Below are 14,828 nucleotides of genomic sequence, written 5' to 3'. Positions count from 1 at the left end.
TTTACATGAATGTTTTTTCTATGTTTAGGGGGTGAAATCAGTATAGGTAATTGCCCCAATTCTGGGTTTTATCATTTACTCAATAGCCAAGCATTTACTGATGCAGTTCGTCGACACAGCAAGGCGGAAGCAGGGAACTGAACATTGCGTGTGTGAAAAATGCTACAGCACCTCGCTATATGCATATCCAGAGAGAAAAAGTGAGAAAGTAAATATTTTAGCTCAATTATTCTTCTGCTTTTGTTCAACTACCTCACCAAAAATGTTAAATGTTTAAACCAAGATGAACTTATGATGATACGCGTATGTACAAACACTCACTCACTCATCACACGCTCACAGAGTGCACTTTATTGGTTTAAACTGCTTCATATACTTACATTTCACAATATCAGAAATACTTTTATAAATTTTTGTTTAAGAATACGATATATTAATAGTTCACATAATAATTCATGCTGAAACTCCATTAATTCTTGAAGCTATTTTTGCTTCACAAGGTTGTTTCTAAGAATAAATCTGTTGTGTATAACTCAAGGATTATTGCAATCAGATAATTCCAAACCAAATTACAGGAGGGTACACAGTCTAACAAGTCTAACAATAATAAAAGAAAAAAACTATATATGACACTAAAATCAGGTGTACCGTCTTTCCCACCTAGCTGTTTGGTCTAGGCATCGGGTTGGGGTATCCAGGGTTGTCTCGAGGCAATCAGATAATTCCAAACCAAATTACAGGAGGGTACACAGTCTAACAAGTCTAACAATAATAAAAGAAAAAAACTATATATGACACTAAAATCAGGTGTACCGTCTTTCCCACCTTGCTGTTTGGTCTAGGCATCGGGTTGGGGTATCCAGGGTTGTCTCGAGGTGGAAGCTTCGGTGGCTTGTCTTTACCCCGGTCCTTACCCCCTGATGACCCAGAGGATGCTCCAGATCCCGCCACACTGTATGGATCCTCATCAGGAAGTGGAACACGAGGGCGATTTCGAATATTCGGCACAACTTTTACTGTGAAAAGAAAAAGAGGATTCAAAATCAGGAATGAACAATTGTAAGCGTAGGATATGGGGGTAAGAAACTGCAGAACAGGGATCAAGTGGAGTGAGATGGTGATGCATGGTAAGTTGAAAGGGGTAGCTAGCTGAGGGAAAAAAAAAAACTCTGAAGCTATATGTTGATACACAAATGGTTTACTGTCACAAACAAATCTTAAATATGCACTAGTCACGCAACCATATGCATCACATACATTAGTATCACCAAAGTTTATTCTCCCCATAATCATTATACTTTGTTTATACTGTATACCGAACATACAGCATCTTGTTCATTCCAACAACTATGAAATTCAGAACGTTGTTCTGTGCTTGATGGAAGAACTACTAACCACTTACTGCAGAGTACCAGAAAGATCCAAAGGCAGAGAGATAAGGTAAAACAGGAAAGCAATCTCATATATTTTTTCAGTTTCTACATCACTCTTCTCTTAAATATCAGGACCAACTTGCCTAGCCCCAGGCTCCTAGGCTCCTCATGGGGCGACATAGGATTGGATGATGGATGGATTATTATCTTCGTGACTACCTTTATTAACAGCATCCACTCTTTTTATTTCATACTCAACTGTACTTGCATACAGTGATAAATGGTAAACAAGGACACAAAGTACTTTCACTACATTTACAACGAGCTTCCGATAATTCTTAAAAGGTATTCATGTCTGACTCCAAAATAAGCAGCATCCTCTTCCATTTTCAACCCAACACCTATGGCTGTGTTGAAACAAAGCTCACAAATGAGTAGGCTGGTCTCCAAATTCTGCCAGTCATTTGTGAAACCCACTATGAAAGTAAAGAATGCTTGGCTTTCCTACCTTTTCGAAGAATATACAAGTAGGCTCCAACACAGTGCACAGGCTAATTACCTTAATGTTCAGAACTGTTTCATAAACAACCATCAGAAACTGGGGGGCTTTGCTGACCATTATTCTGTTATAAGAATATAGCCAAGAGTCATTGTCAGCATCCCTAATTACCTTCCTGATCACTGACCATCTGTCCAAAGCTTATCCTACATAATGCCCATACTACCAGCAAATCTTTATGAGAAAGTATAACTAGTACAGTATAATCATTATTACACCACTGCACATCTGATTCACAAGTTCACATGAATTACACAGTTCACATATTGGGCTACTTCTGAACTAATTTACCAGTTAATGTTATTACTGTACTCTACATACTCAGAACTTTTGTGGAAGTTTTTGACAAGAATTACCAAAACAGAAATGGCTATATAACTGGGATCAAGCACAGTCCCCAATACTGATTTGTCAAAGGTACCTCATATAAACATCACAGCTGGAGAAAAGTGTGTCATAAATGATTTATGACATGACAGTGATTTAAATCATGTAATAAATGTCACCATCATCATCATAATCATCCGGACTTCCTTTCCCACCCTAGGACAGGGTGAGGAGTAGCAACGTCCAGACAGCCTAAGTTTGCCCAATCAAATGGGCCATGCTTCCATTCACTTATCATTCAAGCCCCCAGAATCTTGTCTCTTGCTGGTACACCAAAAACTTTCACCCGTCTGTAGCTTCACATAAATGTATCCTAAAGCTTCTTTAAGGCATGTCATAAATGTCATACATGTCATAAATGTCACAAATTTATAAAATCACAAATTTATAAAAATAAAAAGCAAATACTGTACTTTTGAAAAACCATGAAAATTTACTGGTACATAAAGCTCTATTTCTAGCCCTCCCAAAATACCATAGCGACAGTATAAATTTCAGATATGGGCAAATAAAACTAAAATGTACTGCGTTTTCTTTCATAAGACCAAGACTTCACTACAATCTGACAGGAAGAAATGAAAGAATTACTACATTCATTAGGTCAAGCTGCTGCTCCTTAGATGATAAAATGAATTAAGATATTATGCCTTAACTGGTGGAGCAATGATCAACTAAATTAATATAGTACTGCCAAATTTGTCTTAATGTAGTACAATTTCCCATTCATTTTTGAAACGAAAATAATATGAAATATAACATAAAATGATCTGCTGATATTCCTGAAGACTTCAAAAAGTCACATGGAGAGACAGACTGACAAATAAGGATGTGAAGGAGCATTGTGGTATGGATGTGGATGTGATAGGAAGCATTAGGAGAAACACACTGAGGTGATTTGGCCATGCGGAGAGGATGGAGAGTGAGAGACTGATGAGAAGAGTGTTTGTGAGTGAGGTGGAGAGAGGGAGGGGAAAGCCAAGGATGAGATGGAGAGGTGTATGAGAGGGGGGGGGGGGGGTGAACTGGAAGCAGGGCAGGGAAATGGTGGGGGACAGGGTGACGTGGAGGCGATTTGTTTGTGCCCACCCCATATACGGGATTAAGGCGTCTGACAATAGAAAGACAGATAGACAGATAGATAGATAGACTTCAAAAAGAAAGAAATAAACATTAAATCCATGGTACTGTAATTTTTTCTTAATCCTTGATCATCATCATCATCATCATCATCATCCAATCCTGTGTCACCCCATGAGGAGCGTAGGAGCTCGGGGCTAGGCAAGTTGGTCCTGACATTTAAGATGACAGTGACCAGCCTCACTCATCCCTGAGTGGCATTACATGAGCAATAAACTCCACCACTCCTTGGATATAAACCTGCACAGGCTCAATCCCATTGAAGAGCCTTAATTATACTTCAGAATTATTTTATCAAAGAGACTTTTTTCTTCCAGTAACTTTACAATTTTAACTGCTATGTTTATGTATTACAATGAACTCTCTTTAGTTCATGATATACATCACTGTACTTTACTAATTTCATTGGTGTAGATGTTTGAAAATAATGACCAACTTCCTGCCTTTTCATTTCCACAAACATTTCACACATTTGTATAGACAAGACTAAATGTTGAAAATATTCACTCAACCCCTGCTGAAGAGGCAATAGCAGTATGCAGCTGCTGTGCAGTGTTTAGTGCATCTTGATCAATTTACTCTGCAAAACTCTGCCACCATGTGAAAGGTGTGCAGCTGATGTGCTATGTTTAATGCATCTTGATCAATTTACCCTGCAAAACTGCCACCATGTGAAAGGTGTAAGGTCTGTAATCACATTCTCTGCAAAGTGATACTGCTTAACCCGCCCAGTCCCGGCCACTTTTTGACCACTGGTACCCCCCAATCCCGGGCAATTTTTGACCTTTTTTTTTTTTGCTAAAACTTTCGCTTTTGGTGAGAAACATCGAAAATTCATAGAGAAATCGCTCACCTGAGGTTTAAAATACTCATTACAGGTAGGAGAGCCTCCTTACTTTACTGGGTTTTCTATCAGGCTGGCGCCAAAGAAAACGAGTTCTATGGGAGGATAACTATTTCACACCACTCATAAACGGTATTTATTTATCTACTGTTACGAATTTATATGTAGTACAAAAGTATATTGGTTTTCAAGCAGTAATATAGGCATTATAAGCATTGTTTCACTCGCTAATACCTGACCTTTTTTTGCCACATTACCTGATCATCATTTCTAACTGTTTCTTCCTCTAAAGCTATGTAAAGTTTGTCCTCCACATTGTCATTGATTGGGGAATCACTCTGGCCCTGAATTTCGTACCGTGGCATGACATGGCTATACTGGCCAGGTCACTGATAACAGGTGAATTGCTGAGAAAAGGGCATGCAGGGGGGGGGAGGAGGTCATGCTGGGTAAGGCATTGTCTCTGCCTGGCATCTTGTTGAGGCAGGTGTCCCGTGTATACGTACCAAAAATGACTCGCGAAAATTGAAAATTGTGGAAATTATGAACCTTGCAATTGCAGGACGTTGAAGTACGTCCTCGGGACGGCACGGGTTAAATGGGTCACTATCCCCATGAATTTTATTAAACAGCTTGAAATTTGGGAAATTTTTACTCGCATACTTCTGTGCTTGAGTTATATCCATGTTTTGGAGAGATTCCCCTCTAAGTCTGAGATCTGTCAAACTGGTGAGTAGGTAAGCCTGTCCTGTCCACCTCACTCATACATTCTGTTCCTGTTCGGTTCACCTGGCAGTCCTGGTGTCCACCACAGCTTTCCATGATTTTAGTTGTTTTAGCTATATTAAAGGATTACACACCTGCAACTCATATGTTATTATTATATACTGTATAAGTAAATATTCATCACCAGTATCATCATCTGGACCTCCTTTCCCAACCTAGGGCAGGGTGAAGAGTAGCAATGTCCAGACAACCCAAGTCTGCCCAATCCAATGGGCCATGCTTCCATTCACTTATCATTCAAGCCCTCAGAATCCTGGCTCTATCTGATACGCCAGAAACTTTCACCACATTCTATAGCTTCACATAAACGTATCCAACAGAGTCAGTCCAGACAATGCCACGTTAAAAAGGGATGCCAAATCCCTGATCATGCACTTCTCACAACATTCATCCAGCTAGCTCGATCTCTTGTCAGTTTCCTTGCCTCACCGACTTCCATACCTCTCTTCCTCACACACTCATCCACCACATCCCTCCACCTTCTCCTTGGCCTACCTCGCCTCCTCCCTCCTTCAGATTCGCTTAGATATACCTTTTTCACCACTCTACTTTTATCCATTCTCTCCACATGACCATACCATCTCAGTACACTCTCTTCGATTCTGCGTCTACAGACATCCTCACTCCGCATTTTTCAAGACTCATAATTTTTTGTATCCTATCCACTCTCCGTACTCCACATACATTCCACAGTAGTCCCATCTCCACTGCACTCACTCTTGACTTTTCATATTCATGCCACACCACAGTCACACATCCATATATTAAAGTTGGCACTAACACTTCTTCATGGAAGCCTCGTGCAGCTGCAACACTCAAGCCTCTGTTTCTCATCAAGGTCTTCATAGCACCAGCCACTTTCCTTCCTTATGTCACTACTTTCCACTTCATTTGCACATTTTCCTCTTTTCTGTCAATGTACCCAGGTATTTGATCTCTCTCTCTCTCCATTCATTGTAACATCACACTGGAAGTCACCTTCTCTCTCGATTACCATCACTTTACTCTTTTCCACATTTACTCTCAAGGCATGACACTAACAGACACTAGTATACTAAACTCTTGTCTGGTATTGGCAAGTAGTATTGCATCATCAGCATACAACAAGTTTGAGATAATCCAACCATCACCATTCATTACCAACGTTAACCCTCTCTCCATTATTCATGTTTTTTACTTCTCTCATCACCCCATCCATACATATATATTGAACAACCATGGGGACATCACACAACCTTGTCACATGCCCACAGTGATCATGAACCATTCACTTAGATGCCCATTAACCCTTACACATACTTCACTACCATCATAAAACTCTTGATGGCATCTAGCAGCTTACCATCTACATCGTTCATGCGCAAAATCTCCCACAAACCTTCTCTGTCTACTTTGTCATTATGCTTTTTCAAGATCCATAAATGCCATAAACACCTTATACTCCTTCTCACAAGCCTTTTCCACTATCTGTCTCACTGCAAATATTTGATCCACACATCCTCTGCCACTCCTAAAGGGAAGCCACCCTGGTCAACACACTAGGACTTCTGATACCTCTCTTACTTTCTGTATAATAATTCATCCACATACCTTCCCTACAACACTCAATAAACTTATGCCACGATAATTCTTGCACTCACTTCACTCACTTTTATTTTTGTACTGGGGTACAATCTCAGCCTTTTTCCACTCTGCTGGCACAGTTTCACTCATCCATGCCTTCTTACAAATCTCCAACATGCACTTCATTCTGCTCTCTCCACTACACTTACTCACCTCTGCATACATCTCATCAACCCCAGCTAGTTGCCATCTTTCAGCCGCTTCACAGCGTTCTTCACCTGTGCAAGTGACACATTTCCTGGCACTGCATTCCTTCTCTGCACATCCCCAAAACCAATCATGTTTACAGCTGCTTTGCTCTCTCTATTCCCATTCATCAGGCTTTCAAAATATTCTTTCCATCTGGTCCTTACTTCATCCCCATTGGTTAATCATCTACCACTTATATCCTTCAAGTTTTCACAGTTCTTTCCACTGTAACTTCTACGTTTCTGCACCTCTTTCCAGAATAACTTCCTATTTTCAGAGTAATTTGCATTCATTTTTCTTCCGAGACCATCATTTACCTCCTCCTTTTCCCTCTTCACTGGTCTAATGTGCTTCTTGCTCTCGATATACTCAGTTCTTATTTCAACTGAACCCCTGTCCTGTAACCACTTTAGCAACTTCCTCCTCTTTTCCTCCACTGCTCTCTTAACCTCTTCATCCCACCATGCTGTACCTTTCTTCTTTTTGTTACTCTTGCCACACCACACACCACTTTAGCATTCCTAACTAAGCAATCCCTATATGCTTTCCATGGGCGCTCCAGATCCATTTCATTCCAATTCACTGATTCCAACTCCTCCCCTACTTTGGTCCTGTATTCATCTGCCAATTCTTTGATCCTCAGTTTCTCAACTTTCAGTCATTCTCCCTGACACCTTCTCTCTCTCCTGGTTCAACTCACTCCTCTCAGCTTGATCTTGCATACCACAATCATATGATCTGACAGACCTCCACATCATCCTCTCACAGCCCTGTCATCAGCAACCAACCCTGCATCAACCTCTCTCCAAACACATAATCAATCAGGCTCCTTTCAACACGATCCTTGTTCCCTCTATACCATGTATATTTATGTGCATCTTTGTGTTTGAAATACGAGTTACCAATGCACAACCTCCTTTCCTGACACATGTCCTTCAGTCGCTTCCCATCATCATTTTCTCCTGGAACTCCAATACAACCCATTATGTCATCCTCAGGACTAGTGCCTACTCTTCCATTCATAGCGCCCATTACGATCACTTTATAGCTCTAGCTCCTGGGCATTTCTCCCTCTGCTTCATCCAGCTCATCCCAAAACCTGTCTTCCTCTATCTCATAAATAATAATAAATGACATAAATAATAAACAACTAAAAAAAATTAAATATTTTCTTGTGCATTCTTTTTTGCCAAATAAATGAGTAAATAAATAATACTGCTTGTGAAATTATGCATTCTTGACATTACTGACATGTTTAATGTGTCAAAAGTTGTTGATTTATAGCATGTTCTATATCACTTGATTTAAATCAGGTCAACCCTGATAAACACCCACTCCCTGAGCTTACCTGGTGGGAATTTACTCTTGAGCATATCCATTGCAACAATATTGATGATCATGACCCAGATGGGCGAGTCTAGGATGTCGGCCTCATTCTTGACAAAAGCGATGAGACACACACACTGAGTTTCCAGTTTGGATCGGTCTGGGTACTGCCGCCGCATCTCTCGTTTCACATTTTGTTGGAACTTGTTAATGTCGAACAACTGTGTTGGAAGAAAACTGGATTTCAGACTTCACTATGGCTGAAACTGGTTGGCCTGTACAAGCTATATGTACAGCAGCAAATGACTAGCTTCACCTAGTGTTGCTACTATGCACCTTTAATAAGACAATGCCATTATCATCACTGTATTACTGTATTTTTCCCCTTATTACAGTATTATTATGCTAGTTACTTCCTGACTTCAGTTCAGCTCAAGATGGACTCTGAAAGAAAAATTTAAGAATAAACTCTATCAACCTGTTTATGACAATGGTGATCACTGTACTTTTATTCCTGCTACCACCAGAGGATTTCTTTACAAAATGGTCTCTCATAATGATGGAAGAGAAATTCAACAAACCCAGACTCATTCAGCTTTTATCCCATTAATACCAAGGTGAGTATACGAGTATGCAGGACTCAATCAAACTCATTTCTGAGCCTGGGTGAGCATTTTAATGGTGAAATTTGTTGTTTCCAAATCAAAATCTATCATTTTAGGGGGGGGGGGGGGGGGAAGCGAAAAATAGCCGGCACGCGGCAGGTAAAGATGAGAGTGACCAGCCTCACTCATCCCTGAGTGTCATTACATGAGCAATCAATCCCAACCATCCCTCGGATATAAACCTTCACCGGCTCAATCTGGCTGGAGTGCAATAATTACCCACTAAATCACCAGGCGCCAAAGTTTGGTTATATGGTTACCACCCAGAGTTGTAAATGGTTTCTTTGTGTACAGGAAAACACTTGACTTGTCACTCAGTGTAGAGTCACCCAGAGGCAGAAGGAAGAGGAAAGAATGAAGGAAAGAAAGACAGCAGATGGAGTGTAAAGTCACCTGTAGGCAGAAGGACAAGGAGAGAATGAAAGAAAGAAAGACAGAAGAGGATGGAAGGAAGGAAGGATGGAGGAGAGGAAAGGGCGGACACCCGATAGCAGCACTACAGTACATCGAGTGAGTGGATGGTGAGTGCCCCCACCTACCAATAATAAAATAATAATAATAATAATAATAATAATTTCAGAGATCAAAGGAACTCATACAAGGTCTCTCTTAAGCTGAATTTATTGTCTGGTGGAAGCAAGAATATACAGTACTGTAATAAAGCTATCACTGGACTGAAGGGGTCATCACCGGGCAAAGGGCTGTTTTCTCCTGGCAATTCCAAATGTCAATTTTGTTTCTGCTGCGGTAAAAACGACTGTCTGTCATTCTGTCATCCCCTCCTCTAATGCTATCCTTCACTTACCAGTAACCCTTGCTTCAGGGGGTAGTGATCTACGGCTGGGCTACCATTAATCAAAAACATTCAATAGGATCCTATAGTTGCGGTGAGCGACTCTGAGGTTGTTACTATCGTACCCTGGCAACCTACCATTCAAAAGTGCGTCTGATTTTGTGTATAATATGAGACGGATGTGATTTGTGTATACAGTAATATGTTCGTGCATAATAACATTCGTGTATAATATATTCGTGCATAATAATATGATTCGTATAAAATATTATATGAAATCGGACGCACTTTTGAATGATAGGTTGCCAGGGTATGATAATGACAACCTCAGAGTCATGTGCCGCGACTACAGTCATCTATGGCTAAGCTATGATTAATTACGAACATTCAGTAGAACACTTACCTTCACTCCTGGTGGTATTCATCCTCCCAACTTTTTTCTCCAAACCAAGGATGGGTAAAGTCGATCCAGAAAGCAAGGGAGGAGAAAAAGATGACAGAGGGACAACTAATCAACAGCACGTTCAATGTCCGGCCAAAACACTAATTCACTCACTGTTCAACCTCCCAGAATCCTGACCCCACCTCAGAGGCATGACCAACCACACATAATACTATATTCCATGATTGCAAAAACAAATAAAATAATAAATATAAAACTCCAGTTACCTCTGAAAGATTTTATTCCATGACCCACTGCACTAACTGATGTATTCTACCATATGACCACTAGGTGTTGATTCTCTTCATTTTTCCACTTCCCTCCTGGTCTCTTTATTTACACAACCTGTTTCTGCTACTATACCTCCTTTCTTTCTTTTTCCTCTTCTAAAACCCCAACTTTCCCAAAACTCTTCGCTTTCATTATATTTCATTTTTAACACCATTACACAGCAACTAATCTCCTGTAAACTTTAGTGCCCACCTCCTTGTATAATGATAAATAAATAAAATAAAAAGCCAGCTCTGTATTATTCTTTGTGAAATGTAGGGGCTCCAACTAGAGCTAGACAACCACAGCTGGAAACATTTAAGGATGGGAGACAACCTACACACCTGATAGTTTTACATGATTAAACAACATCCAGCTACCACCTGGCTGTTTTAATAATGCACACAACACTTGACTTTCAACCTCACAGTTACTCTACACCAATGGACTGCCATGCATTTAATCACCTACTTCATCCTTCTGCCTTCTATGGACAAGTTATTTCACTCAGGTTACCCCATGAGATTTTGCTCAGTATATGGAAATTCTAGGAAGCTGAAAACTATCTCTTTTTTAACATTTGCACTGCTATAACTTCCTTCAGCTCAATAATATGGTACGGATATACTTTGAAAGAAATATCTCAGTGCATCCTTGGAAGCAAAAGAGATAAAACAGTCACAGGTAAGCCCATCTAACCCCCCTTGACAGCACACATCTTCCAAATCCTCCAGCCACCTCTGGGAGCTAGGAATCCATGAAAACCACAAGACAGTTGCTACCAGAGACTACGTCACCAGATAAGTAAATCCTTAAGAACTGCTCACAAATTACCCACCATGACTGGCTTCTCTGTCTCCAGAGCACAACCAGGCAGCTTGAGGATGTCATTACTGACAGCGTTGTCATCGCTGGCCACCTTCACAAATACACCTGCTTTTGACACTCGTTTGATCAAAATGTTGCCCTGGTCGTCCATCTTCACTTTTACACCCTGCAAGGTGATAAAAATGTTAGTTGTTTTCATAATTAATTATGGTAGTAATAAAATCTTTCTGGCTCCACTTCCCCCTCCCCATCTATTTAATTCTTTCTCATGGACAGCATGTTTGACTGTTATTTTAAGTCCATTCATAATCCAATCCTATGGCACCCAATGAGGAGCGTAGGAGCCCGGGCTAGGCAAGTTGGTCCTGACATTTAAGATGAAAGTGGCCAGCCTTACTCATACCTGAGTGGCATTATGTGAGCAATAAACCCCAACCACCCCCTGGATATAAACCTACACCGGCCCAATCCGACTGGAGCGTCTTAATTACCCGCTAAACCACCAGGCGCCATAATTTAGTTACTGGTACATGGTTACCACCCAAAGTAGTAAATGATTTCCTGGTGTACAGGAAACCATCTGGCTTTTCACTCAGTACAGAGGCACCCATAGGGAAGAGGAAAGCGTGAGGGATAAAAAGACAGAAGAGGGAGTGCAAAGTCACTCATAGGCAGGAGGAGGAGGAAAGAATGATGGAAAGGCAGAAGAGGAAGGAAGAGAGGAAAGGGCAGACACCCAAAGCAGCACTACATCAAGTAAATGGATGGTGTTATTTTAAGTACAGTACATATATGAAAACTATTTATATCAGATACTTCTAAAATAATAATACATGTAATAACTTATGACATACTGATTTTGATTATAATTCACAAACTTGGTTCTCAAATGCACCATACAATATGTTAGTCAATGGTGTTTACATGTGAGAGGCACATATTCCTGTCCTGCATCTCTCTCTTCTATGTCAGTACCATACTGGGTGCACTGCCTGCTAGGGGTCTAGAGGTACTGGCAAAGGTGCAGAAGTATTCTGCCTATCACAAACACCTCCCATCAATTTTACCTTTGACAGACATAAAGACTCTTTCACCACCTCTTCCTTCATCTGGAGGCATCAATGCTCCTCCTCCCAACCCTCTCACCACCCACCTGCCCAATGTGTCGCCTTATCTCTTCTGTCCTGGGGTCCCTCATTGGGTTCTCAAAGCCACACAGTCCAATTCTAGAAGGAGGAAGTAGGCATAAATATTTTACAATGAGAATACTGTACAATGTTCATGGGTAAATATGCATTTACAAACAATACCAGTACCGTATGCAGTTTTTAACCTCTCAAGTATGATTACAGTACCGTACTTAATATTTATTTTTTTTCCATCAAATTCATTTGGGAGATACCTTGTTGTGAAGGGGTTATATGGACTACATTTATCTTTCAGAATGATGACATTTTATTTATTTCTTGCTAAAGCCGTATGATTCCCCCCCCCCCAGCTTCAAGAAATTTCTGTTAGTGAAGGGGATAAAATTAAATTTGGCAACATCAGGCCTAACAAGTGCATAAAATGGTACTTGCAAACATTTGCAAATGAACACTGATTAATGTGAGCAAATATGGGTGGTAAAAGGGACTCAACAAGACTAAGATATGTTGTAAGAATATGATTGGAAAACAAAAAAGAAAGCATGCAATTTCCTCAGACAGCAGCCTTTACTTGTCAGTTGTTCAGCCTGTAGCATAAAAATTTAGGGTTCTATGACTCCCCTAATTTTTTTGGTACAGCATTACATAAACGAACACTACACTCTTGAAAAAAATGATAATTGCAGGACCCTGGTAGTGGCTGGAGCCAACCCACTATTGCGTTTGTCTCCGAGTCAGTCACTTGTTGTAATCATAGGAGAACTGGGCCAGACTGAAGCCCCCCAGGGCAGCTCCAGCAATCTTCCCTGTGTCTAACTGGATGCTATGAGATGTTAACAGAGATCTGAGCCATTATCACAATTCTTAAGTTGAGAATTTTGATGAATACCTTAAGATGAAGATATAAAATGGCCTCATGAGGGTTGTCTTATGGCCTTTATAGACCAAGAGCCCCCATGCATCTGGCAAAAACAGCTTGGCTATTCTAGTTACAATATTATCAGTATTCTCAGCAACAATTATACCTGATATACAAGGTTTCAGCCTGTTTTGGAGAACTTTTCAGTTTACTTCGGCTGCAGAGTGACAAACGCTGTACTGAAGCTAATACAGGTATAACATTCTCAAACATCAACAATAACCTATTTTCACTGGTTAAAAACTGTAAAATGTGGTAGCAATGCACAAGTAAACTTGGGAATTTACTACCCTAGGACTATTCTGCAACAACTTTATCACCTGCTGCACTGTACACCCATTCAATCTTGTTGTTGAACTTAACACTTTATTGGCAGATCTGGTTCAAGGTGGACATGGCTGACTTACATGGGCTCTGTACCCGTAGTTTATTTTTTTATTTTTTTTTAAAACCCTGACAATACATAGGAGTCCTGTTGTTATATGAACTGAAGTTTCAAATATATCTATACCACGTATCTTCAAAGTTTAACTAATAATATTACCAATGTTTGGTTTAGAGCATTTGATACAGCACCGTGACTATTTGCACCATACATTTCATGAGTTTAACCTGGAAAATTATTATTATTATTTTTAACAATTCGAAATATTAACCAACACTATTCTGTGCTGCTTCAACACAGCATCTACTAGTGCATTTATCAATACGATACTGATTCCCAGACGTCCCATATCACCAGGACTGTCCCTTACTGCATAATACTGTCCCAAACCGGCATGTTGCGACACTTTACTCCATATTTCTAAGGCACTGATACACGCCTGGGGTAACAGTGATATTTTGATACAGCAGTGTGTTCATTTTGGGATATATGTATGCTTTGAATCAAAAGTTCAACATCCAAAAATCTGTGTGGACAATAAGAACTAGTACTATGACCCTTCATATGCCTGTACATGTTCACATCCTGTCATTTCATACATATGACGTATGTTTGTCACCAGATTATGGCATACAAACAAACACTACATCTCAGCATTCACATGCACTACTATCATTACAGACACCACTTAGTTCATCACCTGTATAGGGAAATTAACTCTTACTACCACACACCATTCGTGAAGATCCGTTTCCAATGGACCTCACATGTACTACTGCAGTTATATTCTGTACTGTACACCGATTTATTGCAGTCATATTTCAGCCTTTGTAATGCCGGTACTGTTTAGTCAACAACTCATACTTCTTACTTCTGAGAAATAGGAATAACAAGTGCCTTTGTCACTTTCTGGAAACTGATACCGGTACCTCAAATGGCTGAATGTATTGAAACATTTCAAACAGTTCGTATCAGTACTTCAATAATAAGATCTACTATATGCAGAAACTGGTATATACAAAACAATAATACAAAAATAAATTGTACAAAACCAGGACAATAATTACAAAATACAGCGTACAGGACTTGAAGTTTGTAAAATGTTGTGTTTACCCATTGAGCCTCGAGTTAAACAGACCACCGTGGATATAATA

The 14,828-nt window shown here is 40.1% G+C and overlaps 1 protein-coding gene across 4 annotated transcripts in view; it reads right to left on the bottom strand.

Annotated features, from left to right (window-relative positions):
- The window catches only part of exp (expansion), a 231,288-nt gene that overhangs the window by 16,617 nt on the left and 199,843 nt on the right, over window positions 1–14,828 (bottom strand). For all 4 annotated transcript variants that reach the window (XM_080283456.1, XM_080283453.1, XM_080283454.1 and 1 more), the window contains exons 4-7: window positions 12,376–12,448; window positions 11,233–11,388; window positions 8,247–8,445; window positions 826–1,016 (exon numbers count right to left, since the gene is read on the bottom strand). In XM_080283456.1, coding sequence (XP_080139582.1) covers window positions 826–1,016; window positions 8,247–8,445; window positions 11,233–11,388; window positions 12,376–12,448 — 619 coding nt within the window. The remainder of the gene's footprint in view (window positions 1–825; window positions 1,017–8,246; window positions 8,446–11,232; window positions 11,389–12,375; window positions 12,449–14,828) is intronic.

The sequence above is a fragment of the Coenobita brevimanus genome, chromosome 97 (genome assembly GCF_032717465.1).
Source record: "Coenobita brevimanus isolate Jiangsu-jjx chromosome 97, ASM3271746v2, whole genome shotgun sequence".
Lineage (NCBI taxonomy): Eukaryota > Metazoa > Arthropoda > Malacostraca > Decapoda > Coenobitidae > Coenobita > Coenobita brevimanus.
This window is presented reverse-complemented; position numbering and strand designations above follow the sequence as displayed.